The sequence below is a fragment of the Chaetura pelagica genome, unplaced genomic scaffold (genome assembly GCF_000747805.2).
Source record: "Chaetura pelagica isolate M959 unplaced genomic scaffold, ChaPel_1.0 scaffold354, whole genome shotgun sequence".
NCBI lineage: Eukaryota > Metazoa > Chordata > Aves > Apodiformes > Apodidae > Chaetura > Chaetura pelagica.
In genome coordinates, this window is record NW_009953299.1 from 3,201,579 (window position 1) to 3,220,475 (window position 18,897).

At 34.5% G+C, this 18,897-nt stretch overlaps 1 protein-coding gene across 1 annotated transcript in view; it reads right to left on the reverse strand.

The window, feature by feature from the left end:
- Window positions 1-18,897, reverse strand: part of PAPOLA (poly(A) polymerase alpha) — a gene marked incomplete at its 5' end in the record, with an annotated part of 33,962 nt that overhangs the window by 5,171 nt on the left and 9,894 nt on the right. The window contains 12 exons of the mRNA XM_009998036.1: window positions 334-551; window positions 1,706-1,806; window positions 3,115-3,257; window positions 4,758-4,879; window positions 7,520-7,629; window positions 9,233-9,352; window positions 10,132-10,185; window positions 14,786-14,870; window positions 15,809-15,929; window positions 17,396-17,468; window positions 18,535-18,673; window positions 18,763-18,852. Coding sequence (XP_009996338.1) covers window positions 334-551; window positions 1,706-1,806; window positions 3,115-3,257; window positions 4,758-4,879; window positions 7,520-7,629; window positions 9,233-9,352; window positions 10,132-10,185; window positions 14,786-14,870; window positions 15,809-15,929; window positions 17,396-17,468; window positions 18,535-18,673; window positions 18,763-18,852 — 1,376 coding nt within the window. The remainder of the gene's footprint in view (window positions 1-333; window positions 552-1,705; window positions 1,807-3,114; window positions 3,258-4,757; window positions 4,880-7,519; window positions 7,630-9,232; window positions 9,353-10,131; window positions 10,186-14,785; window positions 14,871-15,808; window positions 15,930-17,395; window positions 17,469-18,534; window positions 18,674-18,762; window positions 18,853-18,897) is intronic.

Below are 18,897 nucleotides of genomic sequence, written 5' to 3' on the forward strand. Positions count from 1 at the left end.
TAATATGCTCTACTCTAAAAAAACCCCTGCTTTTAAGACAAGAATTTAGATTTTAAGCACTTATGCTAATGCAGTACACATCACATAAGTATCAGTATAACAAAAACCCACTAACACCTGAGCAAGCTGAACACATAAATCAGCAACACAATCAAAGCTGAAGCATACGCTGCATTTAACAAAGTATTTGAAACCTGATGTAGGAAATGGTTCTTCTTCTTCCCCACATAAATCTAAACAAGATACCTGGGATATGAGAATCAACGCTGCAGCTGAAATGAATATTCTGATGGTTTGGACACTGCTATGGTATGACCTCAAAATCACAAATACCTCTTCAATTTTCATTTTCTTGGGAGAATCTTCTTTATGGGGAGAAGACGTCCTTTTCACTGCTGTGACAGGGCTAGGCATTTTTGCTGCAACATTTCCTGAAGTTCTTGGTAATGGATTTAATAGATATGTTGAGGAAATTCTAGAGATGGTAGGCTTTGGTGGTGGAGAAATGGCTGGTTGTGTGGCAGTTTGAGGAATGCTTTCATTTGAAGTACCTACGGATAAATAATTTTAAAAGCTTCAACAAGATGAGTTGACATAACCATTCCAGTTCAATCACTAGTAGTTTTAGTCTCCATTCAAAACCACTGGCATCACATAGGCATCAAGAAGTGGTACAAGCCTCATGTTTGGAATAGCAGGTGTGCTTACACAGTTCTGTTTAGTTCCAAGCTCTTTGTGAGAGAGAATTCCTGTTTCAGATACAGGGCAGCCACATAAGTGACACTCTGCTTGATCAAATTAACATTGCTTAACATCAGGGTAGACTAGCCCATTCAGAGTTCTGTGCCAATACAGCTGTATTATTCTTGGTACCCAAAGAAGTTTTACTGTTTCTGTACTCAAGCATTGCCAAAACTTCATCACCCTGATGCACCTATGACTTACAATAAAAATTGGAGAACAGCAAGATCCCACCACCTGACATGCTAAGACTGAAATAAGAGAAATACCATATTGAAAGACTTGGTCTCCTTTTCCATCTAATTCTGACTTGCACCTTGTAAATAGCTAAAGTTCCATCAAAAAAAGAGGGGTAACTGACTTTCCTAAGTGAACATTTTCATCAGATGTCTTTGTTCTTTCACTAAAATATATTTTTCTTTTTTTTTTTTTAATATTAAGTGTACTTTTTCTTAGAGAAAATATGGAGGATAACATCAGAATAGCGGGACACATTTGAAAATATGTCAGTAAGGAGCACGTGTTCTCCTTACATCCGAGTCTTTCATTCCTAGAATCAATTTCATGAAGCACAAGGAGCAGGAAGATGAGAACACAGATTACAGATGGTACAGAACCACCTCTTGAGTTTAACTGCAAAATAGACTAAAACCACAAAAACCTGCTCTTCCAGCTTTAGATGATTTTTCCTCATTTGGCCAACTGGACTACAGACCTGCATCAGGTCACTGGAAAACTATTACTATTGTGAATAGCAAATACAAATCCCTAAGAATAGAATAAACAAAGTCAGAGCACAAAATATTCTGCCATGACTTCCTGAGTCCTGAAGAAATTAGTTAAATCTGTGTATCAAGGAGAATATGCTATAGCATGTGTTAAGGAACTCAAACGGGAAGAAAAACTGCTTTACAAACATCACCAAAAAATTAATAGAAACAATTTACTATGCAATTTTCCTTACCCCCTGAGCTTTCACTGGAATTTATTTGTGGCACAGTGACTTCAGAAGCCTGTATGTTGGTCACAGATGCTGCTGTTACAGCTGGCGCAGGACTGCTTCTGCTAAAAAGAGGAAAATGACAAAATGCCAAATATTAGGAAAGGTCTAGTGCTGTATGATCTGCCTTTCATCACATCACATGCATGGCCAGCAATCATAGCTGATACGGTTTTACCCACATTACAGAACAGAACTTATAACACTGTGTCACAGTAGGAAGTGTGGAAATGAACACTGGCAATCTACTATCAAACTTGAACAATGCAAGTTAGTTCAAATATCAGAGTTTAATCACTTCAGAGACAGTTTTCTAGCCTACTAAGATGCTGCATTTAAAAAAAAGGCAAAAATTAGACAATGTCTCCCCAAGTGAGGTGCAGGGGAACATATAACTATTTTCCTGAAAAATAAAACAAAATCAGTGTAGAAGTACCAGAATTGAAAGCTTGTTTTCAATCTACACACACTGTTATGATTATGATTTCAGTATGCACTTCCCAAGCAGATAATGGGATTCCACTTGACAAAAAAAATAATTTTCAAGAACAGGGAAGCAGTATGTGCCTAAAATAAACACAGGACAATTTCCACTTCAGCTGTGACACCCTAGATAACACGGTTGTTTTAATAGCATAGTCAGTGACATCAACTATTGGAAATCATTTACCAAGGAAGACTAAGTAAAAGAGCATTTGTCAAAAGGACCAAGTTCAGTGAACGTAAATATTTTCTCCTACACAACATCTTGTAATATGTATCTAATACTACACAATTGTAGGACACTGATGTTAACTTGTCTGTGTATGACAGACAAACATGAGACTCTTGAAAGAAAACAATTCCATTTACTTGGGCAAACTGAAGTTTACCTAGGAAAAGTCTTAATATAGAAAGTTAGTATTAAGATAAACATTCATTTGCACACTTTGAAACTAAAATGAAAAACTATGTTCCTAAACTTAATTTGCACAGATATCAACAGTAATATCAGTAGCATCACAGATATCTCAGACAGAAAGCCTAAACTTCTCTTCTGTCTCAAATTTTTATGCAAAACTCACATAACTCTTCCTCACCATCATACCTCAATTTCCTGCTCACTACCACTCACGGCCATCCACTGCAGTGCCTTCAGGTTTTCATATCGTCTTGCTTTTCTAAGCACTTTCACCCAACTCTGTAATTCCTCATCTGAAGTCCAACACCATGTTCCCAACACCCCAAATGCAGCCCTACTCTAGTGCCCAAATGGAAATAAGAATGTCTGCAATTCAGAACATTCACACCCTGATAACTGTAGTACGTTATGCATGCAGTACACAAGTAATTCAGGAACAGAGAGCAGCAACAAGACTGAAAGTCTTCATTACCCCTGAGAACTTCCAGAACTGTTCAATGGACTCGTCTTCATAGCACTAGTAGGCGAAGGCACAGACGTGCTGTTATCACTGTCCATAGACAAGTCTAGGCTGCTGTCATTCAGAGCTGTCAACCTGATCCCTTCTGTTGAATGCTGCAATCCACAAGACAAAATAAAACTATATTAGTCTTACTTAATGAAGATTCAAATTATTTAATATTTCAGTTATGCAAAACATTAGCTGTTACATTTGTGAAAAAACAAAATGAGAGTTTTTAGAAAAAAACACCCTGAAAGTAGAAACATTTAATAATTCAGAATATAAACGGACAATTTTCAAATCCTTTTACATGTAAATAAAGCACTATCCTGTCAATACAAGCATTTACATTTTCACTCTCAAGATTCAGGTACAAATTTCTGAGTCAGAGATGTTAAACAGAAGATAATGTGTAATTATATTTGCTGATTGTATTTTCAGCCTTGAAGTTTTCTTGGTTTCGTGGGCTTGTAGATAACACTTTCATTAACTTCAAATAATACTGATGTACACCAAAATCACAGTTACTACAAAGAATTTAAGAGACCGATTTGAACTTAGTAGACAAGAGAAACCCTTCTCTAAGATTAATATTTATACTGTCCTCTCAAACATATTACAGATTTACACGATTACAATGCACAATTTCCTATTCTTTAAAAAAGCAGTTAATATAAAACAGCTTTAGTAATAAAGCACATTATTCAGATATATCTAAAAGAGTGGTTTAGTTATTCACAAAAACAAGAAAACTTGTATTGCTCTCAGATCAAGCTAACAAAGAAGCAGGAATTTGAAAATACAGACTAAATAGTTAAATTTCATGTTCCACCCCATTCTTCCTGCCTCCACTGAAAGGGAAGCACATCCAACACAATGGCCTAATTAAAAATTTAGCTAATATTCTCACGTATCGCCACGCAGATAAACTGCATACTGAGGGAAAAAATAATCCTGGCTAGGCAATTGGCAACTTTCTGTCATCAAAACTGTCATTTAAATTTTATACTCTTAAAAATAGAGCACACAATACCAGAAGCTGCCAAGTTGCAGGTAGAAAAGTACCTTCCTTCAAATTATTCTCAAAGTATTCAACCTCAGTTACAGCAACAGACTACAGTCTTAGATACAAAAAGGTAGCAATAAATTCAACATTCTACTCTGCTTCTATTTGATTACTTCACTTTTACACTTAGGAGACTTACAGGAAAACCTAATTACTAACATCTTAAGAGGAAAAAACTGGAGACAGTAAGAATTGGTTGACCAGTTGTTCTAGATGCTTCCTATAGGTGACTTGCATGTTAAAATAGCAAGAAAGGTTTAAAACCTTATTATTACACTGTTTTAAATGTTCAGTTTAAGAAGGCCAAAAAAACACCAAATATTTGAGCCAGATCTGAAGATACTACCTATGTTGATGTTCTGGGAATTCTAGTGTTATATTTAGTGCATCTAGTAATACTGTTACAGTCAAACGAGATCACATTGCTTATACAGGTGCAAATAAGCTTTCAAAATGTTACTTCAGTTATTTGATTTGTAAACATAAAGAAATAAGGAATCATTTTTCAATGGCATTTTTATTGCTCTCAAGTATTACTCAAGTTTACCTTTTTCTTTTTCTGAAGCACGTGATTGGGTAGCAGTTGGTGAAGTTGCTTACGTTTCACATGCCTTGCAGCGATCTTCATATCCATCTCAAACATCTTGCTGTTTATTGCTTGCCTATAAACTACACAATTAGAATAGAATTAAGACATACTGAAGCATTTGGCCAAGCCCACTTGCCCAGGCAATTTGCATTTTGGAACATTTGTTACCCTCAAGAACAAGCACAGCAATTCTCTGTTCTGGAGGAAGAAGGTGAACTGCCTACAATGCCAGCACCAATAGTACAAAGTGTAACTAAAACGTTACTTTGGAAGCAGGTGACCTGTTTTTCAAGAAAAATATCTACAAGCATGCAGATCTCTAAACTATAGTGTTAACAAGTTTTAACATAACAGCTCTGAGGTGGATTCTTTGTTTCATCTCAAAGGGATTAAAAACAGAAATAAGCTTTCCCCATAGGAATTGTAGTATTTACATAAAACCACCTTTTTCATAGTTGATGCCGCTTTTATTTATGCATCTCCTACAACAAATGGGTTCTAATTCAGGAGTTGAATGCTTGTGTGCCAACTAATATACTACAAATTACTCTAGCAACTCAAATAATACTACTGGCTTATAAAAAAGTGATCTATGGGGGTTTTTTCTGCTGTTTTTTTGTTGATTTGGTTTTGCTGGGTTTTTTTTGTTTTTTACAATTATGTCTTCTATAATGAGCTATTTCTCTTCACCGTAGCACATTTACTTCTGTTAAGTCAACATGGTTAGTGCTAGTAAAGGAACTGCCTGCAACCCAACTTCTTGGGTTCAAGCTAAGCCAGGTCAAATGAAAAATTTGTTGTTCTTTCAAAACCTATACAATGCTGAACAAAGCTGTGGTAGATTTATGAATAAATAAAATTGTTCTGTAGATCTTAAGTACAAAAACTTAAGAGGTACCTCTTTTATTCACTGTCTATTCTAAAAACAAAGGAAACTCACTGAAAAGGCTGTGAACAAGTAATTAAAAAGCCATTAAAGAGTCAGACACAGAGTTCAATGAATACCACATTTACAGTAATTCTTGGTATGGAAGAAACTCACAAAGCCTCTGTGTAAAGATTATACAAGTTACAGTTAAGACAGAGCCATGCTCAGTAAAGCCAGATGTGGTTCAAGCATCCCACTTTTCCAACATTAGGCCTCTGCATGAAGGTTGCATATTAAGGACAACGTAGCCCACTTTTTCACTCTCTTCCTCCCCCTGCTCCTATGAAAAAACAAACTACTCCTGAATTTAATTCTCAAAAATGCTTTGGTAGTTCTGGTAAAATCTTAGGACCTACTCCAGAAAACAGGAAAAACAGGAGCTTCTGGGAAGGACTAAAAACAATGAAGACAGACTCACAATTTTTTTGCAACTTGCAACGCACAAATAGAAATTGTTTGCCAGTTGGTTACCTTTGGAATTGTATTTACAAATGCATCACAGTCTGCAGGGATTTTGATTAAATGCTACTTCATTTAAAATAGCATATATTTAGACATATTCCAGATTTTAATGTCGTAAACCAGATTCAAAATCATTTAAATGCAAGTTTTACTGTTTTTGTACCAAAAATCTGACAAGCTGACTATTGAAATGTCTGTTTATAAACAAGATATGAGAAACAGTAATTTACAGATTCCTTCACTCCTTCAAAGCTAAGTGATTGTGTGCTTCACTAATAATTAAAAGGAATATTCCACTTCTCTTATGAAAAATCCTTTTGACTGAAAAAAGCATGTGTTTGCACACACACAGCCCTCCCATTGCAGCTCTATACGACAACAAAGAACTTCTTTCAAACCCTGGCTGGATTTAAATATATATTTTTATATTTTATTCACTAATCCTCCCACACTAAAAGGTGGAGGAGGGATGGGGGGAAGGAGGAGATGGAAAATTTCCTCACTTTCAGTCTTACTGAGTCCTAGAAATCCAGAGATCAGGGTTGCACTTGAACCTATTCCTTTAAGTCTATAAACATGTAGTACTTGAGCCTTAGGTTTCATTTAAAAAAAAAAATAAAAAATTGCAAATTTCTTTGATAAGCCTGTCAAAGGTACTGTTCCTCTCTCCGGAGTGTTACAGTCTTGAGCTGTTAGAAATTCTTTGCTTACAAATTTCTTAAGTGTGTTCCAAGTTATTGTTATGAAACAAAGTAAACATCAGAAAGTTACTAAGTTCTCTTGCATTGTGTGTTGGGACACAAAAGCAAATAGCTAATCTGAAATGTCATGGGATAAATGGCATTTTGTTCTAGTTTAGTATTCAGCTTTAATCCAGTGACAAATTCAGTTCCACCAAGTAATAAAAATATTTAACCTATAAACATATTGTTAAAACAAGGTTAGGCTAGGTAGCTTGCATACAATAACCAATTTGTCTGCTTAATAAAGATCACAATATAACATTCCATTTTCAGTGAGCTCTAAAACATCTGTGTGCATTTTATTCAGTTTTAATGAAAACAAACTGAGCAACCTGATTTAGCAAGTGTCCCTGCCCATGCAGGGGCATTGAAACTAGATGATCTTTAAGGTTCCTTCCAACCCAAACCATTCTATCATCCTATGAAACTGAAAATGCTTTGTCTGAAGTGTCTAGAAGCAGTAAAACTCCCTAGCTGAATCTTTCACTGTGTCTAGATACAATTCTTCTACTTAAACAGACTACATTATGAACAAATAACTTCAACAAGTTTTTAAATACTTGGAACACATAAAAAGCGAGACTCACCTGTGTCTGTAAAAGACTGAATATCGTAGGTAAGATCAACACTTAAATTTTCAGAATTTTCAGTTTTCTTGAATACCAACCCAATCACCCACATTGTACGGTATTCTTCCCTGGAAAATTTTATATAAAGCAGTCATATAATGCTGACAGAGAGCTGAATAATCTAACAAAGTTAACTTCTGCAATAGAAAACAGCTGTACATTTTAGCTACAAAAAACAAAGATGGTATGACATTCCCTTTTCATTTGCAATACAAAAAAAATAATGAAACTGAAAAATCTATCTGTAATAAACATAATGAAATAAGATTATCGGTAGATTGTTTTATTCAACTGAGTTTCTGTATAGATTGCCTCACATTTAGGATGTAAACCTAGCCATTGCAACAGTAAAGGAACTATTTTTGAAAGGAGATGACAGATTTTCAGCACCTGATTCTGAGAGCACATAGAAACTATTCCCTGACTAAACAACCTCCATTTTGCCATCTAAACTTGTCTTCAACCCTCAAATTTCTTAGCTATAACTGACCACAAAGTGCAGTTTTAAGGTAAAGAAGAGCCTCCCTTGGCAGCTCACCTTCACATAGTACACATGGATGAATTATTGTTATTATTATAGTACAGAATATTGTGTAACACTTCTACAGCAGCTAGAGACATTTATCTTTTAATTCAAATGTCTTTTCCCTGTAAGACTATTTCAGCATTTTCCAAACAACGATCTAATTTAGGCAGGCAGGTGAAAGAACATACATTGGGAAACAACCTGTATTAGAAGCACTGGTCACATCAAGTCCTCCAAAATAAGAACTAATCAGAGCCTGTGGTTATGCCAGCAATCGAAGCTGTATTAACCCACTCAAATGGTGCTGAAGAGCTACTGTCTGCTTTTCTCCAATTCAACTTGGAACATGCATGTAGTTAATTATATAACTTTATAAACAGTAGCACCATATTGTCACTTGAGGCAGCTGATGTCTAGAAAAGGCTGTCTGAAAGGTAAAGGAGGCTTTTCATATTCCAAGACAAATTTCTTCCATATTCTCATGCTTCATGGAAAAATATTATTCCTTATAATTTAATTACCACACTATCTAGAAATAAAATGAAGTCTTAGGAAGAGTTTTTAGCCAACACACCTGCTATCACTGTTTTGACTGAGGTGGCACAGAGGGGAAGAACTTGAAAAATATATATAATCCTATACCATTTGAAATGCTTGGTATTCCCTCCAGTTTCCACACCCCAAGAAACTATAACATCAGCCATTACCAAGTTTAAATTGTATGTATCTCAACTGATAAACTGAATAACCTTAAATATACTTAGTTACTCAAGACTTCAGTCCTCCTATGATAATCTACCCAATCCTCAGTGTTGCTTTAATTAAAAACATTTTACCAGCTGATGCTAGATGCTGAAACAACGTAAGCTAAAAGCAGCAGTAGCTAACACGGATTTTTCAAGAAATTATGCAATTAATACAGCTACTATCAAAATAGATTCTTTCCTTATTTTCTGGCTTAGAAACACTCTTACTCAGAATAAAGAACATCCAATTTTACAAACAGTACTTCAGAAAAGCTTAAAACTATTTGCATTTACATGCTATAATTAAAAATTAAGCTTCTATAAAAATGCTACTTTATTAATGAATTGGTATTTTAGCTAAGCTAGTTCCTCACCATTACAAGAAAAAACACTTCTTACTTGTCAGGATTTTCCTTGGGTGCTGGGAATGACTGTGGATTCACATGAGCCAGTGTAATGAATTCATTCTTCTCCAGATTTCCAACTAGAATACGTATTTTTGATTCCACCAAGCCCACCCTGCATAGATGTCATTTATTAGCAAATTTTCATTAATATGAAATAACAGAAGTATCTAACTTCATATATCAGGATAAATTCCTCAACATTGTCCTTATATTAGTATTTGAGACTAAAAATTAACTATTGCACTATACATGACAGATCAATAAACCAACTAAATGCGTCTCAAAATCTAACACAAGAGAAATTTAAGAGTGCCCTGAAGCTCTCATCATGGTCTGATTTTACAAATGAAATTAAACAGGACATCACACAGCAGTACGAGGCAGTCAGCAAGAAACTCCTACATATTTCTCCAGTATTCTTTTGGCTTCTGTCCTGGTTTGAGCACTAAACCATCACAGTTTCAGATTATTAATTTTAAAGATGTAAAAAGCCCAATACCTGACAATCTTAAAACTTTTATAATAAAGTAACTTAGAAAACGAGGGTAAGAGGCATTTATGTTTTGAGGAACAGTATTTCCAAAGATAGAAAACATACCCTTCTCACAGGGCTTATTAAAAAAGCACACAAGGTTTAAGAAAATGAAATTTGTAAAGTGAACCCAACAGTGCAGCAAAGAAGCAAAATTCAAGCAACAGCCTTCACTCCCTGGATCTTCATTTCTACTGCTTTTCAGAAACATACTAACTTAATCCATTTCATTTTGAAAATCTGAGGCTTCAGTTTATTATGTAAAAAAATACATTTGTTATTCCCTTGAGTCCAAAGCTGACAAGTTTTTGTTGTTTGGTAATTTTATTTTTCTTTTAAATAGCAAGCATTATACTCACCATTCTAGTCGCTGCTTTTCTGTCGGTGCACTTGCTAGAAGTACAATATAATGCCTTTGGAGATAAAGACAACATGCTATTCTATTTATACTTCTAAAACTAGACATTCAAACCTTAATATTAAAACTTTGCAGTAAATTCTACATAGCAAACCACAGATTATTAGCTTAAGTATATACCCTATAAGTATTTTTAAGTAAAGAGGCTACGTTCCCCAAGCATATGACTAATGTACTTATTGAAGCATTTCAGGATTTTAGGGACATTTGTAACTACACTTTAATACCAGTAACCTTAAAAAAGACTAAGAACACAGCGCTAGTCGAAGAACAGCACAGAAATTTCAATATCTAAGAGATCAGAAATTTGAGTACTAGAGATTCTATGCAAGTAAAAACAATTGTACACAACCATCCATACTTATGTCAGTAGTCTTAGTTACAACATTATTTAAGTCAGAAGTGTGGTTAGCATGTATTTATGTGTTCAAATTAAAAAATAACACCATCAAGTGTTATTTAAAAAAAATAACAATTGCATTTTAGAATTGCCTGAAGACACTTATCTGAAACTTCACAAGAAACGTTTCCTCTGATAATTCTTAAGCTCTCAATTACATTTAAGGATAATCAGTGTATACTCACTATAAATAAATTTCAAACAAACTGTATAGCAAATTAAGTATGGCATTTTAAACAAAGAAGCCCAAGGACAGTGGGATGGCAGATGACTACTTCAAACTTGGTGGGGGAACCTTAAATTTCTGCAGTCAGGTTTTTCAGAAGCTTAGCTGGGAACTATTTTAATATCCTAAGTCATCCAACGTGGCATAAAGTTATACTGGATACTTAGGGTCTAATCCCTCTTGTTATTCCTGTTGTGTAAATCCTGCTCTGAAGTACCTAGATTAGACCCTAGTACATATACCACACAGAACAGAATGCAAGTTCAATTATGGTGAAAGTCTATGGCACAAAGAGTCCTCTGATGCTCTAAGCCTTCAAATTGTAACAGTAAATAAAAGCCAACAGATCAAATTGACAACTACGTGTTCCTGTACTTATGTTTAGGTGGCAAGAGGAAAAAAATGCTAAATACAGTCAGAAAATGTCAATGAAATAAGATGACTAGAAAAAGACTTGGGGAAATTTCTTCCCCTTCCAAACAGGGCACTTTATCTTCTTATTTATTGCACTTTGGGGCTATTAACTGCTCCATAAAAAAGTGCTACAGTATTTTTCCTGTTATCTTAATTTTAATTATTTGTAGGACAGCATGACTCAAATTTATATTCCTAAAATATTTGAATTACTGCTTAAGAAAAAAAATATTAAATTTTCCCAGAAAGTTAAATCTCTCTTGGAACACACATTCTACCAACTCGAGTGGAATTGAACAATGAGACAAAAACCTTCAAAAAATATATAAAACCTAAAAAAAAAAAAGGAGAAAAAAGGTCCTTCACACAAATTCTGTACCAGAAGTTACTATTTTTTAATATAACTTCCTGCTAAGAAGCACTAGATATGCAACTATCATTCTTAAGTTTCCTACCTCATACATACCACACACGCTTGCAGCATGTTTAGTTTAGTAAGACAATTAATCCTTCTGTTGTTTTTAACCATGTATGAAATGAAAGAGACAAATCTCAAATCTGCAAGTATTTGAAGAAAGTAATTTTCCAGTTACCTATTAAAAGCAGCTCTTTGAAACAAACTTTTAAAGAACAATTTAAAGTAATTTAATTTGGCTATAGCTGGTGAGCACCTACAAAAAAACCCCTAAGCCTTGCTTACAAAAAATAAATATAACAATTAGCTATTTTTGCTCAGGTTGTGCTAGCTGCTGACTGAAAAAGATGCAATTTTTCCCTCCACCCTGCAATGCTGAACAGTGCTAAGGGGGAATTAATCGCTGGAAATCTGCTATTGCCATTTTCAGTAAAACATAAATAGCTCAAGCTGTTAAAAATTAAGACTCAGTCTTGAGGTCTCACTGCTAAATTTTACAAAGACAAGGTATTGTTATCAGTTCTTTATTATAACTTGATCATACAGAATAGTCTACTTCAGAAGTATCCATTACTTCATGATAAAGAAAAAAACAATTCTGACGTGAAGTTTCTATTGCTCAGTGGCAATTTTTAGGTGCATGATATTTTTTGAAGTAGTTTTTGGACATTTTGTTCGAATTTTGATTTTGCTAGGTTTTGGTTTGTTGTTGGTTTTTTTTTAGAAACTGACACTGTTTCTCCCCATTGTCTCCTAGCGGGAAATACTATGCTCTCATAAAAATAACTTAATGCACATATTATGGACTTATCTTGCATCATTAAGACCTGTTCCTGCAAAAAACCCTAAGTATTTATTAAAACCATACTAACTTCTGAAAAAACTAGAAAGACCTTAACGCGTTCATTTCATTTGTTCTTTATTAATCTGTCCAGGATTTACACTTTAAATTATCCAGTGTTTTATTTAAAGTCAAGTTTTCAAAGTACCTTCTTAAAAGTTATGTTTATATTTATTTCTTTAGCAGGATATCTGTCTTCTATAACAGACAAACAACAGGCTAGACCTATTGTTCTCTCATCATGATACTTCCCTCTTGGTTTTAAGTTCCAATAATTTCACTGTTATGTAACACTGCATACTCATGTTACATCCCTCTGAAAATTATTCTGATAATTTCCCTGTAAAATACCCTATCTAGCAAATGTATATTATTTGTTGTTGCTTCCTTCCATCTGAAAAATTCAAACCTACATGAAGGGCAGGTAACATGTTGCAACTCCCTCTATCCAAGTAATTGCTGACATTTTAAAAATAAGAAAATTAAAACATATTTTCTCATTTTTCCAATTTCTAATCTGCTCCTGTAATGCAGGTATGCAGTAGCCTCCAGACTTCCTTGGTCACATATCATGGAAATAAGTTTATTTTAAACACAGCTAACAAGTCAGAAGTGTTTACATTTAACATAGATGTTTAGCAACTAATTGCCACTGAGAATGATACAGAATAATAAAGCTACGCTTTCAGGGAAGAAATGTTTTTAAAAGCAAATCCCAGAGCAAGGATAAAATGGTCTCCTATCTAGCATAGCACTACACACTGCAAGTCAAGGCACCTATAATTTAAACAGAAGGAAAGCATAAAGAGGGGACAAATTCAAAAACATCCAGCCTTCAAGATGGACGTTTGACCAAGAGACTGCATGTAATAATTTATTTTGTAAAGGTTACTAACCAAAGCTTTAAATTAACTTACTATGACAAAACACAAGAAAATCCTAGGTAATTTAAAGTAGGCTCCATAATAACATTACACAGTTAGAAGAAAAAAATTAAGGCAACGACCTTTTGTGTAAAACAAAAAAAATCTAAATATATGTTGGCAAATGAAGTTTTTATTGCTAAAACTGATAAAGTGGCTAAAGCTAATACACAAAAAATATATTAAAATTAGTATTATCTCATATGACATTCAATATTTCCCCATTTTTCCTAGTTTAGAAAGGAACAAATTAAAAAAAAATACTGGGGAAAGGAAAACCTCGTGTGCAGAAACTGATTTGTCTGCAGCCCATTTTTAAATTCAGAAATTAACTCTACAGTGCTCTTAAGTGTTTTCAAACTTAATCTCCAAGGTACAACATAAAAGTCATCCAAATGTTTTAAAGCTTTTATCATGCAAAAGGTATAGAAACAAAACACAGACACATTATGAGGGTCATCAGTCTCTTTTAATGGGGGAACTGTATATTTCAATTTTGTTTAGATTCATACATTACCAACCAACCACCCAACACAGAAACAAGTGTAAAATATATTTGATCTTGATTCAAGAAAAATGGGTCTCCAATTTCAACTGAGGGCAAAGAAGATGTAGTCCGTATTTTAATAATCCGTATTTATTATAAATATACAACTTTCAGAAAGTCCATATACATTTAACAAGCTTCTGCCCCACAAGCATAATACTAGAAACCCTAAAATTGTAAAGTATGAACTTCAGTATTTCCCCTAGAGACATTACAAAATTAGAAAAGCTAGGTGTGAAAGAGTATTAATGAAGAGCCAAAAGCTTTAAGCTTTAATGAAAAAAAATAAATCTGGTAATAACTAGTACATCTGACAGTCAACACAAGTGCAAAAGTATCTTTTATTATCAGAGTGAACTGTTGACTATATTGACAGAATAAAACACACAGTTTCAAGTATGTATTCATCTTAAATATTGACCTTCAGAATTAGTTCTTTTAATATCTTGTTTCCTGGGAGGCAAGACCCATTTTTAGAATGCTTACTGACACCACTAAAAAATATTACTGTTAGTTAAGCCAGCTGATATGTCTTCAATTTTATTGGTAGCATACCTATTGTATAGTTAACTGGTAACATTCTAAATACCTGGTCAGGAACTAAGAGGTCTTCGAAATACACACTAAAGACAACAAAGTATACCTGAAGAAATTATTCATTTTCTGAAAGGACTGTAGCATATTCACTCACCCTCTGTATAGGAAAAGGTTCCAAAAAAACACTTTGGGAGGCAAACATATGTATATTTAAGATCCTATGCTACAGAGCACCATTAGATATTTTAACTGATAAAACTTAAAATATTCTGCCATGCCATAAAATACATACTTGTACTTTTGAAAGAAGTTTGGAGCTTCAAAAAGTTTGGACCACTCTGCCTTACTCAGCAAAATTTCATCTGTGATAGCAAGACCTAAATTATAAAAAAACATTTAAACTTTTTTTTTAAAACACAGTTTAGTAAGTCAGAGCAAAAACAAGCTTATTATCTTAGCAAAGTTTACTACAAATTATTTCCCCCCTTCAATTTCAAAGGAATTCATCAACAAGCATTATAGCCATCATACCTTAAGTGGTCATTTGTTATAAAAGTCGTATTAGTAAAAAGAACATCAACAAAATAGGTTTAGTTATGTTAATTGATCAGACTGAATTTCACATTTTTTGCTTTGCAGTGTAGCACAGCTCAATTTAATCTTTTCTGTATGCCATAGTACCTACTCAGTCCAAAAACAACTATTGTTGTGGTTTTTTTCCCCTTACAGTACTTGAATCATTTTTTGTTCAAGGAATTGCACAAGGCAAAGAAACAGTGAGACAGTAAGATACTGCTTTGCCGGAGACCGTTACTGGTAGCTGCTCTCTAAATCAAGTCTACTCCTCACTTTGACAATGTTTTCTTATCTATTATAATTATCCAAGTAGATTACTAGGATAAATCTAGAGGCCTCATCTCTGAGCAAGTATAGAGTCTTCTATTAGGCCTAGAAATGGCCATCAAGTGGGATTACTACACTAATCTTCCATGAGGCAGGACACAATCTAAAGACACTAAAACAAAACAAAACAAAAAGATATTGTACCATTAGCTCTTCTTTTCACAGTACAAGGTATTCTAATTAATTATCCTCAGTTTCGAAGAGTGAAGGACAGATCTGCAGAAGTCTCTACTGAATTTGGAACTTTAAGCCACATAAAGAAAACAGACCAAGTTCTATCTCATTGGAAGAGTCTCATGTCAAGAAACTATTTAATATCGTCCCACCTCCCCCCTCACAAAGCATACCCACTATGGAACTATTTTAAATCTTTCTGAACACATTTATATAGAGAGCATAAGATAATACTTACCTTGTTTAAATTCCTCAACCATGACCATCCGTGTGGAAACGGACACATTGTAGGTAGAGTTCTGCTGTGGGTATGCTGGTGTAATTATAGGCATAAGATGGTACCTATCACTGGGGTTTACCTATATATAACAACAGCCAATCAGTTTTCTTCAAGTATACACATGAGTTAACAAATTTGGATTTTTTCCCTTTACTACAACAGTCTTAAATTCTAAGAGATCTTAGTTTGCAGACCAAGTAAATCTACCAATAGTTCAGAGAAAGTTCAGAAAACAAGGATAATGCTTTCACAAAGGACATTTTTCGAAACTAGTGATGTGGGAGGGCTGTAACCTGTCAGCACATCAAGATCAAGTTGCAGGCATTTCTAAGTCCAGAAATGCCAACTGAACGGAACAATTTCTCTCCCTAATAGAAATAAGCTTGTGATCATGTCAAAACAAGGATACCTTATCACCACGTGAGCACCTTCAGAAGAAAGAATGCCTTCAGGTCTTGTGAAAAATATTTTATCCTTTATTTTTGTGACACTACTGAAAATAACGAGCCAGCTTAAGAGGACAGGCTCCAGGCAACCTGACAGAAGCATCGCTTGCGTTAACATATCTTTTATTAAACAGCACACAGGGAAACGAAAAGGAAGGGACAAAACACACACACGAAAATACATTTTAAATAGCATTAGGGTAGCAATCTTGTAGATGATAAATTAAAGATTACACCCTGTTGTAACTTCCCCCCCTTTGTTTAGCTACTACAACATGGACAGGTCTCATCACACACCAACCTGAAACCCTTTAGGCCAGGAATAACAGTAAGACTCAAGAATACTTTTTCAACTGTCTTACAGCACTTAAACGTGGACTTCTGTCAACCAGAAACACAGATCAAGTACAACAGAGCATACAACTTGACCTCTGGCACTTACACTAATCACCAAAAAGACTAGTTAAACCCTAACCAAAAACTGACAAAACAGCATGGAATACATTCACCCTATGCCCTAATGAGAACTCAGAACATGAGCTGTGCATCTGCTACGAGCTGCTGTGACTTCCTGAAGGACACTGATGTTCGATGTCCTTAATGTAAGTGTTACAAGGACAGAAATCAAATTCAACAAAAAAATATACAAAACTTCAAATTACTATTTTCTTTGGTCCAAGATGAAAAGAGACATTACTATAACTATATGGAACAAACTTATCAAGCTGTGATTGGTGCACTGAAGGCAATTCGACTTGCAAAAGCAACAGGCTTTAAGTCAGAAGCAAAAGGTTTTAAGATAAGGAAGTTTTTAAAAATGCATTGCTTTAAGTAATATACATAATTACACTGAGTATTTAAGATGTCTTATTGCAAAAAGTTGGAAGTCAAAAGTACATTTTTCAGGAAGTGTGCTTCAGGCAGTTTACAAAATTAAGCTAACTTTGTTCCACACTCAGGAGGACTAGTTTACTTATAAAGGAGAAGCAATACAAAAAGATGAAGTTTAATAAACCCAAAATGAAGTTTACCTAGGATTCTTTAAGCAACTGAATTTATTGTACAGTGTGACTTATAGGGGAAAAAATAGTACACTAACCCTTGGGTCCCATACAGGCAAATTAAGATTGCATTCTTCTGGCTGTTTCAATAGCACTGGATTTGGCCATTCCCTGTTCAAAAAGATTGTAGCACTGAATAAGACTATTGGATACAATCACGTATGATCAACAAACAATACTTTTGAATGCCATTCTTTTTAACTCTTCTCTCAAGATATAGCATCATTTCCTCAACATTAAGCTGTTCTATCTGGGGTTGCTTAAATAAGTTGTATTCCAATACAGCTCTAATTAGCTTCTCCATGGCATCAAAACTATTATTCTTTTTATAGTCTTGGAGCTTTACGAACCCTGGTTTATATAACTAAACTGAACTCTTCTACATTAAACAGAGCTTTCAACCTGCTCTTCTGTACTACCTTACTGTGCAAATGAAACTGTGCAAATGAAACTGTGCAAATCACCTTCCCATTAAGAAAGAATGACATTATACTTGAAATAAAGCAACAACTTGGTACACTGATTCTTAAAATATGTCAATGTCTCATGAAGGCTATAGGTATCCAGACACTCTTTCAAGAAAGAGAGCATTCATTTGTCATCTGAAACATATACTTTTCTCCCATTCAGTCTACATTTACTTGGAATGTTCCCATTACTCTCAAAGAGTTATTCAAACCATCCTTCTGAGGTAACTAGCTCAGGAAGAAACCACACGTAATACCATAACACCTCCCACTCCACACTGTCAAGATTAAAACCCACACTTTTGCCACTGATTTTCCTGAACTTCATTTAAGCCATGTGCCTGAAGCAGATACTGACATACTCCCTTTTCCCATCATCCCACTATCTGAATAGAGAAGACTCCAAATTTTAAGGTGTCTACTCTTATTTTGCACTATGGAAGTATTTTATCTGAAGAGCAATGTTGAGTTATGACAAATACTTAAGAAAATTTTAATTAAAAACTTGATGTGTTGGATACTTTAAGAACATGTTGGATGACTTACTGAAAACCTCAAGCTAACAACTTTCTAGCAGCAAGAACAATTCTTTTAACTATCATTTTAATCTGGTAACAGCTGAAAGTGATACCATAAAAACAGGACTAAAATTTAGGGTCTACAAGTAATTTTATTTTAGTGTAATCTAAATTTTTTTTTTAAAAACATACCATTTAGAAAATACCAAGAAAAATTTATGTACAAGAGTTGATGCTATTGCATTTGGATAAAGCTGGCAAGTTCTTGCTACTAGCATGGCCCAGGATACACCACCAAGGAAACCTAGTATATTGGAATAGATGTTGTGGCCTGTGGATTGAGAAGAGACAAAAGGAAGAGTTATCAGTAACCATACAAGTTCATGAAAATTTCACAAATTTTGGAATAAAACTGCTTACGTTTTGCCCACAGTTTGATAGCTCTCAGTGTTAACCTGAAGTTGTCAATGTTTGGTACTAGATGCAGAATTTCATCGGTTACTCGGCAACCTGCCAAAATAAAGAATCCATTACACTTGCTGCCTGCAAAGTTTT